This window comes from Tachyglossus aculeatus, chromosome 4 (genome assembly GCF_015852505.1).
Source record: "Tachyglossus aculeatus isolate mTacAcu1 chromosome 4, mTacAcu1.pri, whole genome shotgun sequence".
NCBI classification, from domain to species: domain Eukaryota; kingdom Metazoa; phylum Chordata; class Mammalia; order Monotremata; family Tachyglossidae; genus Tachyglossus; species Tachyglossus aculeatus.
The window spans coordinates 94,857,873-94,870,763 of record NC_052069.1 but is presented as its reverse complement, the minus strand read 5'-3'; the positions used below and the strand labels follow the sequence as shown (position 1 = coordinate 94,870,763).

At 39.9% G+C, this 12,891-nt stretch overlaps 1 protein-coding gene and 1 non-coding gene across 2 annotated transcripts in view; both read right to left on the bottom strand.

The window, feature by feature from the left end:
* The window catches only part of MMP16 (matrix metallopeptidase 16), a 153,427-nt gene that overhangs the window by 22,311 nt on the left and 118,225 nt on the right, over nt 1-12,891 (bottom strand). Inside the window, exon 8 of the mRNA XM_038745646.1 lies at nt 4,273-4,411. Within this exon, the coding sequence (XP_038601574.1) occupies nt 4,273-4,411 (139 nt within the window). The remainder of the gene's footprint in view (nt 1-4,272; nt 4,412-12,891) is intronic.
* On the bottom strand, nt 8,338-8,475 carry LOC119927633. The gene has a single exon (XR_005450618.1). It is a non-coding gene; the product is annotated as a small nucleolar RNA SNORA7 (small nucleolar RNA).

Here is a 12,891-nt window from a genome sequence, read left to right as displayed (position 1 = left end):
GATGACTACAATACAGATAGCACAAGAAGATGACACATTTCTTCTTTTAGGATTTGCAATGTTTTAGAGTAGCTTGTAGTTGGATTTTACTGTATAATTTGGAAGTGCATGTTTGGCTCACCTGGCTTCTGCCCTCTTGACACCATGGAAACTGCCCTCTCTAAGGTCACGTCCTCCTTGCCAAATCCAATGGTCTCTACTCCCTCCTAGCCCTCCTTGACCTCTCAGCTGCCTTAGACAGTTGAAAGCATTATGTAACCTTGGCTTTACTGACATTGTCCTTTCCTGGTTCATTTCCTATATCTCCGGCCTCTACTCTTTGTCTCTTTTGCTGGCTCTCCCTCTGCCTCCTGCACTCTAACTGTGGGAGTCCCTCAAGGTCTCTTAACTGGGTCCATTTCTATTCTCCATCCACACCCATTCCCATGGAGAATTCTTTCATTATGCAGTTTCAACTACCATCTCTAAGCAGATGATTCCCAAATCTACTTTTCCAGCCCTGACCTCTCTCCTTCTCTGCAATCTTGCATTTCCTCCTGCCTTTAGGACATCTCTACTTGAATGTCACCCCAACAAACTAAACATGTGCAAAACAGAACTCCTCATCTTCCCACCCAAACCCTGTCTGCCCCCTGACTTTCCTATCACCGTAGATAATATCACCATTCTTTATTCAACCCACATACTCAACATTTCACAAAATTCTGTCAGTTCTACCTTCAAAACATCTCTAATATCTACCCTTCCCTCTCTATCAAAAATTTTGCCACAACTGACACAAACTCTTATTCTACCCCATCTTGACTCTATCACCCCCCCTGCTGTCCTTTCTATCTCTTGTCTCTCCCCTCTCCAGTCCATATTTCACTCTGCTGCCTGAATCATTTTTCTGAAAGGCTATTTAGTCCATATCTCCCTACTCATAAAAAACTTCCAGTGCTTGCCCATTCATCTTTGCATCAAACAGAAACTTTTTACTATCGGCTTTAAGGCACTCAAGCAGCTCTTTCCCATCCACCTAACCTCACTGATATTATACTACAATCCAGCCTACACACTTCACTCCTCTAATGCCAGCCTATTCATTGTACCGCAGAGATCTCACCCTTCCCACTGCTGACTCCTTGCCCACATCCTCCCACCGGACTGAAACTCCCTCCTCCTTCATATGTGACAGCCCACCACTCCTAAAATCACACCTCCTCCAAGAGGCCTTCCCTAAGCCCCATTTCCTCTCCCCACCCTCCCTTCTGTGTCATTTATGAACTTGAATCTGTACCCCTTTAGTACTTCATATTCATCTCCCCCTCACTCCCATAGCATCTATATATGAATTCTCACACTCTGACATTCCCCTATGTTTAAGGGTTTTTTTTAATGTCTGTCTCCCACTCTAGACAGGGATCTTATAGGCAGGGATCATGTCTACCAGCTCTGTTGCACTGTACTTTCCCAAAGGCTCTGCACACAGTAAAGCACTCAATAAATACCACTGATTGACTGATTGATTGACTGAATAATACATTAATTCATTTATTCATTCAATTGTATTTACAGAACGCTTGATTTGTGCAGAGCACTGTACTAAGCGCTTGGGAGAGTACGATATAACAATAAACACATTCGCTACCCACATGTGCCATGTGCCCTAAGAAAGCCACTGTAGGCTTTCTAAAAGAAACAAGTGATGGACTTGGAGTGCCTTGAAATTTGATAGATTTTCCTACACAATTAAATAGTACCAATGAAAAAGTGTCCCTAAGTACAACACAGAACTGATTAAGAAGTCTTTTGGAAGTGCAGTAGAATACAGAACAAAAGGTATTTCAGTAAATAAGTGTTCAATTACATTGGGGGTACTTTAACCTTTCGTTGAATCCATTTATGTTTTATAAAGCCAGTGACATTTAAACATGTATTCCACGATGTTTCAGAAAACAAAAAATGGATTCAAACTCTATGCCCCTTAACACCATTTGAAATCTCCACAGTCCATGGATGTAAATTTCTGCTTCTGGAGACATTCCACAAACAACATATGGAACATCTTCCTGCAAACAAACAAGGAGTCAACATAGAACCTCCACAGGAAAAGTCTGCACTGGCCTCTCACTATTATAAAAGGAAGCTTGCAATGCCAACTAAGTGGAACTCAATCAATGCTTTATTCAGCCGTCAATGTTTGGGTTGGGGTAAAAATAACAGACTCTTGATTGGAACTGGTTTTATATTTTAATAAAATGATAAGCAGCGAAATTCTGCCCTGGTGACTCCAGGGGCTGCTGCAATGCAGAAGACTCAGCTGATCTCCTTGGGCCCAATTTGTACTGCGTGAACCCAGCTGGGCTTTGCCTGGGGGAACAGCTGACCATTTCCCCCTCCCTGCCCCTGCCTTAAAGTACTGCCTAAACTATACAAGGAAGCTGTTGTATGGGGAGAAGAGCAGCCATCATGGAACTTCTAACAAAATAGCTGGATGTATAGGAGATCTAGCACCTGCTTCTGAATCTCTGAAGCTCACACTACTTCAGCATAGGCACCATTTTGAACACAGGGGTGAAAAAGGGACAGAGACATTAGGGGGCAGAGAGGCAGGATTCAAAAAGCCTCCATGTTGGTTGGGGCTTATCAGCAAGGAAGGGAAATGGGGCCTTAGGGAAGGCCTCTTGGAGGAGGTGTGATTTTAGGAGGGCTTTGAAGGTGGAAAGTGTGGTGGACTGTCACATATTAAGGGAAGGGAGTTCCAATCCAGTGGGAGGATGTGGACAAGGGGTTGACAGTAGAAAGGATGAGATCTCTGAAGTACAATGAGTAGGCTGGCATTAGAGGAGCGAGGTGTGTAGGTTGGATTGTAGTAGGACAACAGTGAGGTTAGGTAGGCGGGAAAGAGCAGGTCTTGTCACAGGCCTGGGTTGAGAGGTGCTGGGTGAGGTGAAGCACAAAAGCTGAGGGAGCTGTGGCCCTGCTGCCACTATTTGTGAGCACCTATGGGCCTCTGAGAGAGCAAACATACAAAGTCTCAAGAGATATTTTCCTTCCCCCGCATTGTTGTGCAGAGGAAATGGAAACTTTCTGTGCTTGCAAAAGCCTGTACTTACCATCTGTTTTTCTCCAACCCAGGGGAGAGATTGGAGCTCCTCAGGGTGAACTCAAAACAACTCCTAGCAGAGAACTCTGTTCTAGGGTTTCTTTCAGTGATATAGTTTTAATGTTACAGTTGGACACTCTTCTCTGTGTAATATTGTCTCTAATCCCTTTCCTTCCCTTATATTTATTCCCTATCACTTAACTCATTGCACTTCTCTTCCCATGAGCAGCAACTTTGCCTTTCATGGTGAAGCTGTCAGGGAATGGGAAAATACAGCTAGATTAAGCAGGCAACAGCTACAGCAGGAACTCTAAAACTGTTTTTTCACTCAGGTTTTGGCTGCCAGGTCTGGACTAAACTGATGGTTTCATGGTTTTGATTTTTGATCTATTTACATTCCCAAAGGTACAGAAAATACTCCATGCTTTTAAAAAAGAGTTTTCTTTATTAATATTACTGTCTTGTAATTGTTCAGAATGGCCATAACTAATGACCAATAATCAGAATGTGAACATGTGGTTTCCATAAGCTCACATCATACTTCTCTGTTATACCAGACATGCTTTGTATATGTTTTGTTAGCAACGAGGCGAAGTGCATTCCACTTCTCAAAAAAATGTCCAGCTCCCATGTTCCTGACCCTAATTTCTCTCAATGGGATATTCTTACACAAGAAATGAGATTTTCCATCTAAGTTATCAAAATTCTCCAAGATGATTTGGCTGATTATGAGTAAAGACCCCGATTAAGGCTAAGAGCCAGAATCCAAAACTAATTATTATGCTTCCAAATCTTGGCCTTAATAAGCTAGAGACAGGAGTAATGCTACAGGCTCATATGTGCAGTTAACTTAGATGTGTGACTAGCCACAGGCTGAGGAAATAAGAATCATGTCTACTTAGCCCAAAGTGGAGAACAGGCTATCAGATGGTAAGTCAATTACACAATGGAGACAGGTAATCTGAATCATTCAACAATCACATTTTAGAGCCATAACAATGGTTTGATTATCTCTGCACAGGCTATTCTCCACTTTAATTCGGGCAGTGAAGACTTGGCCATAGAACCTAAAATGTGAATAATGAAACCTAGGAAATGAAGTGAGATGAGTGAAAATATCCTTATGTATTCAAGGGATTTCCATGAAACATTACAGAGTACTTCAGAGTGACCCAGATTCTTACCTTTAAAGAAGACAAAATTCCCATCACTATTCTCATATACAGCATCAACACTGGGAGGCAGACCCCGCCAGAAGTAAGTAATCTGCATTGGGTACCCATCCATCACTCTGTTGTTTCTCACCCGCCAGAACCACTGATCCTGGAAAGCAAACAGAAAAATCTCTCAGGAAATGTGCGAACTTTCTGTCAAAGCTCATCAGCTTTCAGAGGACAAAGGAATCGTTAAATGTCAGTTTCAGAAAAATCTTTAATCTTTTGAAGCTAACATAGATTTTTATTTCATCCTGATAGAAAAATTCAAAAACACTCAAAAGGAATGTTCCCAACATGCCCTTTTCTTGGGCTGTACATCTTACAGATACTATGGGCAATATATAACACTTTTATAAGTGTTATAAAACAGAGAAGCAATGTTGCCAAGTGCATAGAACAAAGGACTGGCAGTCAGAAGGATCTGGGTTCTAATGCCAGATCCTCTACTTGTCTGCTGTGTGACCCTGGGCAAGTCACTTAACTTCTCTATGCCTTAGTTACCTTAGTTGTAAAATGGGGGTTAAGACTGTGAGTCCTGTGTGGGACAGGGACTGTGTCCAACACAATTTGCTTGTATCCACCCTAGCACTTACTATAGTGCCTGGCACATACCACAATTAAATTGAGTTAAAAATAGTAAATTATAATGGAAAATGTTGAACCCCAATTTGCCCCTATAGAGGGATTCATTCATTCATTCAATTGTATTTATTGAGCGCTTACTGTGTGCAAAGCACTGTATTAAGCACCTGGGGATAATAGGCTGTTGTGCTGTACACCTATCTCCATTTCCCCCAAATCTCCAAGTTTTTACCTATTTCTCTCCACATCAAGCAGAAACTCCTAATGCTTAGCTTTGAGGTACTCATTCAAATCTCTCCTTCCTATTTATCCACTCTCTTCTTTCTCCAGACCCCAGGTTCTACTCACCAATCTTCCAAGTTTAAACCTGTAGCATTTATGCACATATCTTGAAGCAGCATGGCACAGTGGAAAGAGATCAAACCTGGAAGTCATAGGATGTGTGTTCTAATCCCCGTTCTGCACCTCGACTTCTCTGTGACCCTGGAGAAATCACTTAACTTCTCTGTCTCAAGTTTCCTCATCTGAAAATTGGGAACTTAATACCTGTTCTCCCTCCTACTTAGATTGTGAGCTCCATGGACAAGGGTCATAATCTACCTGATTATCTTGTGTCCACCTCAGCACTTTACAGGACTAAAATACTGCTGTCATATATTACATACCCTATTATGCAAACACTAAGTAACTGTAAATTACTTTTCTCTCTCCCCCTCTTGAATACAATTTCCACACAAGCAAGGATTATGCCTATTTATTATATTGCACCCCCCCACACCAAGTACTTAGTACAGTTCTCTGCACAGAGTTCTAAGGAACAGCATATAATGAATATAATTTCTTTATTCAAGGAACTCACAGAAACATATTTTTGGAATATTAAGGAAGTCAGCGACTGTGGGTTCTAATCCTGCCCCCGCCATCTGTCTGCTGTGTGACCTTGGGCAAGTCATTTAGCTTCTCTGTGCCTCAGTTACTTCATCTGTAAAATGGGGATTAAGACTGTGAGCCCCACATGGGACAACCTGATTACCTTGTATATACCCTAGTGCTTAGAGCAGTGCTTGGCACATAGTAAGTGCTCACCAAAACATCATTTTTTTTATTACTACAGGAAAATTTCAATGTGGCTCTAAACTGCAGTTGGTCCAAAAGTCTAGTAGAGTGCTCGAACAATGTAGATACTCAGTAAATACAGTTAGACTGTAAACTCGTCTCTAGTCTTTAAGCTCACCTCTAAACTGTAAACTCATTGTGGGCAGGGACTGTCTGTTTATTCTTATAGTGTACTCTCCCAAGAGCTTAGTACAGTGTTCTGCACACAGTAAGCACTCAATAAACATGATTGAATGAATTGATTTTGCCAGCAGTGAAGAGTCTGAGAGTCAGTTATTTACTTTTTTCTTGATAGTGATGACGGTTTCTTAGGCGTTCTATGGTTTTCTCAGTGCTCTATATTCTAGAGAAAAGCTGGGTCGGGTGTTGGACTAGCACACCTCCTTCTTTCCTGACCCTCATTGTATCTTTGCAGGTAAGCTATCAGATTTGAGAACTTTACCATTCTCCATGGAGAAAAAATACAGCATTGTCTCAAATTTTAATCAAGTCCAAGGGAGAATACCCTGCCACCATTATGGAGAGCAAACATCCCAGAACTCTTCCTGGGAGTAAGTGCTCAATAAATATGACTGGTTGATTCATCAGAATGTAGCAGAACAGGTTTGTGGTATCTCTAGACTGTAAGCTCCTTGTGGGTCAGGAACATACATATCTCCCAACTCTGTTGTATTGCACTCTCCCAAGCACTTAGTACAGTGTTCTGCATACAGTAAGAACTCAAAATATACCACTGATTGATTGACATCTATAAGTGTAGAGGGTGAAAAAAACCCCTGTAAATGCTCAATAAATGCATCAGCAGCAAAACATCTCATAACACTCTACTCCCTGTTTTATAGTAAGTTTATCCTGAAAGTTGATAGTTCTGGAACTCTTATTTGTAGAAAGAACAAAAAACACTGCAGCAACTATGCTCAAATCATGCAGATGAAATATAATATGCTGAAAAAAATTAATGGAAGTAAAAAAAAAAACAAAAATAACAGAACATTCTAGAAGGGACAGGAAAAGATAATCTAGCAGAACAAATTCCACTCTTTTAAATTAGTTCTGAGTTTCAAAGGGAAGAAAAAAAGATTTGACAGATACTACTTAGAATATTATTTTCTGAATCATACATTATTTGAGGTTTAAAAGACAGCTATGCAGCAAATAAGGATTCCGAATGTTTAGAAGTATGGGAATTTGATTAAATAAAATAAGTTCAACTATGGAATAAAAATCTTTCCACGGGGTCAAATTGGACTCTACACTTTTTACTATAAACTGTTATTCTGAAAAAAACTAATTATCAATTATATGACAAATAAAAAATAGAAGTTTTAATTGTCCAGTAAGCCTTAATCTTACTGAAAAAAATCTGTGTTTACATTTACCATCACATTTTTGTAATAATGTGCATGTATGTGTGTTTTGGTAGGGGTGGTGGTAGATTTTGTTAATGCAGCCGAAGTGAAATGCAGATTTTTTAGAAAGTTCAAATGGACCATGCTGTCTTTGAAAAGTTGCCAACTTTCTTTCTGCTCTTAAATTGAAAGGAGACATGGTTTGTTACCAATAATCACATATGTGGAAACAGTAATACACACACAATCAAAAAAGTTATTCCCACCATTCACATAAATGTAAAATAATATTTCCCACAATGGTTATGTATATAAACTAAAAATGTAAAACCACAGGACATACTGTTTTATAGGTATATTATGGTGTCATTAAGTTAATTTGACACTATACTAACATTTTCAGCTTCAGTCTATGCAGCGAGAATTATAAAACATAATTTGGTATTTTAGAACAGTCACTAAAGTCATTTCAGAATTAACTGCCTAAATTCCTCCATGAGAATAATAAAAAAGAAAACATTAGAAGTTAGCTAACCCGGTTTACAAGGAAGCTGAGCAGAGGCACCTTGTAGAGAAAATTATATTAAATAACCACAATACTGCCATGGTAAGTAAAGGTTAAAGGAAAAATGTTCCATGAAGACATTAGGGAGCATTTCTTCACTAGGCCAGTAAGTAACGCATACTTAAAAGTATCTTGCAGGCAAGACTTTCAAGGTAACATCAGTCACAGAGTGACTAGATGTTGTTGAGGGAGAAATGATGTAAAGATAAGTCTCTATAATTCAAGTTGCTTCTTGGCATTCCTGTTGTTGTCTTATGTTGTCGAGTCATGTCTGACATAGCAACGCCATGGACACATCTCCCCTAGAATGCCCCACTTCCATCAGCAATTATTCTGGTAGCGTATCCACAGAGATTTCTTGGTAAAAATACGGAAGTGGTTTACCATTGCCTCCTTTTACACAGTAAAAGGAGAGTTTTGACTTGTAGCAGATTGCCTTCCACTCACTAGCCACTGGCCAAGCTAGGAATGAATTGGGTATGCATCTGCTTGACTCTCCCTCCTGTAGTAGAGACTGGTAGAGTACTGGAAACTCTCCAGGTGCTACCTTGAGAGGTTGTCATTCCTAAATTTTCTAAAAAACCTCAAAGCGAAGGGACACAAATGACTTAGAGATAAATTACAAAAAAAAAAAAGAAATAAAACAGGGTGCAGTTAGTGCTTCAAATAGAATTCTTCCATATTTCCATCTTCACTGCTCTGTTATTTTCTTTGGTACCTTTAGTTCTGCATTAAAAGAAAGGATTAAAAATGTTTTCAGGTTTAAAGCAAAAATGATTGTTTTAGAGAATTTATTTATGAAAAAACTAAACCTGCCTCTATGTCTCAGGCAGATCACTGTCAATGGCTTTCTGGTTCACAAATTGAAGTGTGATAGACACATAGTGGAGCAAGGGTTTTAAACCTACTGCAAGAGAAAGGCAAAAATGGTTGCTAGGACAAAGTATTATCCTGTCTGACCCATCCTGCTCCAGGCTGCTTGAATGCTAAGGCCATCCAAGATGGGAAAATGGGGGATGCAGAGAGGGCAAACATCTCAAGATTCTTTCTGGTAAATTGGTGGGCTCATGTCAGATCCTAGGATGGGTGATATTTATCAGAGTGATGGGTCTCTCCAATTTATGCCAGGCTGAACTTAGTCCCAGGTGACCTTCAAAACAATCTTGAGTCACATTTTTACTCTCTGAAACTGGAACTTTGGGACAGTTCCCAGAGGCAGAAGGTTATGTCCCTCTAGACTATGAGCCCATTGTTGCGTAGGGACCATCTCTATACATTGCCAACTTGTATTTCCCAAGCACTTAGTACACTGCTCTGCACACAGTAAGCACTCAATACGATTGAATGAATGAATGAATGTCAGTGATTGCCACCTGAATTCACAGTGTATATAAAACGACCACTCCACGGCTGACTAGCAAACTAAAAGGCAGCCTTTTAGTTCAGATGATCCATTTATGATGGGTGCTACATTATAAGCCTGAGAGTCCAGGCTTTCTAGAAGTTATTAAGGGTGCATTTTAGGCAGTTAGGCATTCTAGCAACTTTGAGACTCATATATCCGCCAAGTTAAATGGGTGTCATTCATACTAGGCTTCATAGGTTTTAACATCCCTAAATGTTGATTCTTCTTGCTAAGAGATTCAGATCAATGGAAACTAATTGAAAAGGTCTAGCAAATGTTAGCCCTTCAAATAAGTGAGGGATCAGGGCCTAGAGAAAATGGATATAGAAAGTATTGCAGCTGGGACAATGTGTGGTCTAGTGAAAAGAGAATGGATCTGGGAAGCTGGAGATCTGGGATTCTAATCCTGGCTAGTCCTGTTGGACCTTGCAGGTAGGGACAGTGTCTGTTTATTGTTATACTGTACTCTCCCAAATGATTAGTACAGTGCTCTGCACACAGTAAGCACTCAATAAATACGACTGAATTAATGAATAATCTCTTGCAGTAAAATCACTGTGGGCAGGGAATGCATCTGCTATATTGTTGTGTTGTATTCTCCCAAATGCTTAGTACTCTGCCCTCAGTAAGTGCTTGATAAAAATGATTGATGATTGATTGATAGAACTCAGCCTCTCAATCAGTATTGTCATCTGTAGAAAGGGGTTAGTAATACTTACCTCCCCCTATTTCATAGAGATGCTGTGAGAAAAACAGATAATAATAGAAGTGAATGTGCTTTGGTAAAATCAAAAAGGACTCTTCAAAATATTATTAAGAGCAGCTCCTTTGAAGGGCATCTGTAGCTTATTTAGCTTATTCTTCTCCCCTTGTTTTTCTTTCTCTGATTCATTTCCCTCTGTCCGTTATTTGCATCTGCAGTAATTAGTGGATTTCTGCAGGGTTTCCTTTATCTCTAATTGGCTGCTGTCAAGGGCAAAGCTGATGACAACCTCCGTGTCACATATTTATGTAATTAAATCAATCAATCAAGAGTATTTACTGAATTCTTACTGTGGGCAGTGCACTGTACCAAGAGCTAGGGGGTTACCAAGAACTAAAGAATGAAGAGGTGCTAGACTTAGGAGCGAGAAATAGAGGTGGACATCCTCCTAGCCTGGAAAATGCAAAACTCATCTCTGCACTGCGAAAGGTCTATGTGATATAGAACGGCAGACATGAAGCACATCCTGGATACATCACCTTGGTGGGAGGGGAATTGGTAATGAGAGGTCTAAATCAGACCTTTTGTCTCCTGATCCTATTGCCCCAAACACTGCCATGCCCATGAGGCTGGGTCAGAAGGACTAGTATGTTAGCAGTGGGACTTAAATTACTGTCCACCTACTGTGCCTATCACTGCCAGGGAAGCTGTCCCCTTGAACCCAATCCCCTAACCCAGAAGTTACAAAGCTGGAGTTGAGGTTCTAGAGCAGATGCTACACAGCAACCCTGAACAGTCAGAAAGAGCATCAGAAAGTCAAATCAGCCTTGGTGCAGAGGTTTGGGGAACACTGGGACACCAAGCGAGAAATGAAAAATGATGACAGGCCCTATGGATAAATGATATAATGGTGTAGCAAAGAGGAATTCTAATATGCTTGCCATGTGGAAGGACCTGTAAGTTATGCATTGGTAGGATCATCTGCACTTGTACCCACTAATAAAATCTACTATCGCTTGTGTTATATTTGAACTTGAAAGGCAGCTCTCCTTACATAGAAATGATTCCAATGAAGAGGATAAGCAGCATTTAAGAAGCATTTTATTTCCTTCAAACTAATAGGAAATTTTGTTGTCAACAATTTAAGTGCTAAAGGCCTATGCTGCACTGGGTGTTTGCTCCTGAGAATGGAGCAAGGCAACTCATAAAATTCCCACTTGTCTTCTAAGGTGGAGTAATTGCTAGATTCCTAAGTGACTGTGTTTCAGAGTTCAGCTGCAGTTGTTGCCATAACAAGAGAGACTTGTCCTCATTACCATTATCTAATTATTTTATGTTAATGTATTTTTGAAAACATTCTATCTGTTGCCTCTGTTTTGCTGAGGCACCTAGCTTATTTACTTGAATGTGGAGTTCAAGAGGTAACTGCATTTCCTTACACTCAAAGAAATAAGTAGTCAACAATGCAGTTTGATTAAGTCAAGGCCCACTCAGGGTATACAGTAACCACTAAGGGAGTATAACATCATCACCATCTTCCTCCTCCTCCTCTTCTTCTCACCATTATGAAAGTGTATTTAAGTTCAACTTGCCTGTAGGTTGATGGTAAGCTATTTAAACAAACATACACAGACAATAAAATACTCTAAGAGTTTACAGCTAAAAACAGACAACGTTGATAGGTACAAACACCAATAAACAGATGGACAAATTTAATGAATGAATGTGATCCGTTGATTTCAACAGTTTGTTCCTAAACCTGAAGAAATACTTTTTTTTAAAAAAAAGAAAAAGAATCAGATTTATTTGATTCCTTTGCTTCTTGGCCTCTCCTTCCATCAGATGACTATGCAGTGTCCTAAACTGGTTATAACTTGTTTTGCTTAAGTTCATTACCTAATCTTGGCTCTGCGACTTCTCTGCTGTGTGACCTTCAGCAAGCCACTTAACTTCTCTGTGCCTCAGTTACCTCATCTGTAAAATGGGGATTAAGAGTGCGAGCCCCACGCGCGACAACCTGATTATCTTGTATCCACCCCAGCACTTAGAACAGTGCTTGACACACAGTAAGCGCTTAACAAATGCCATAATTATTATTATTACCTTTGTCTTGCTGATGTCTTCCTTCCCTTTACTTAAGATCTTTAAATCAGTCATCTTTTGATCTAAGATATCCATCCACCTTTAGGTCCCAAGGAACAACTTAAGAAAGGGAGTTGGTCTAGTTGACTTCTCTAGTTACAAACAATGGGAAATTATACTCAAAGCAATCCAGAAACCTGTGAGAACACCTTGGACAGTAGATTTGCTATTTCATAAAATAACAATGTAATTAAAGTTTTCCATTACCAATGGATCCTAATGAAAAACCTCACTGGAGTGCTGGCTGAAGAAGGCTTCATCAACCCTTGCAGGGTTGGAGTTCTAGACTAGATTCTTATCATGACATTGCCTCTGATTCTTTCCAACTTTCACTCTAATTTTGACCTATTTTAGTCTTTGGCTCTAAGAGTTTCTGAGTAACACCATCTCCTTTCTTTCCTTTCAAACTCTGCCAAAGAACTGATGTGTACTATCCTTTGAAATCTCAGTTATTCAACTTCAGTCATAACTGTGAACCTGAGCTAAGGTCCAAAGGGTTCCTCTGATCAATTTCCCTTAAACATTTCAAGAAGCCCTGGCTTTCCCTTTCTGTTTTCCTTCTATTTTGTTATCTCTGGAACTAGAATTTTCCAAGGCTTTTGCTAAAGTTCGAACTCCTCCCAGATCATCTGGAAACTGCACTTTCCTTTAGGTTTTGTAGAGTCAGGTGTAGGCAGTGGTAGGGTTTCATATGTGGAAGGAAAATGTGATTTAGAAAGTTGAA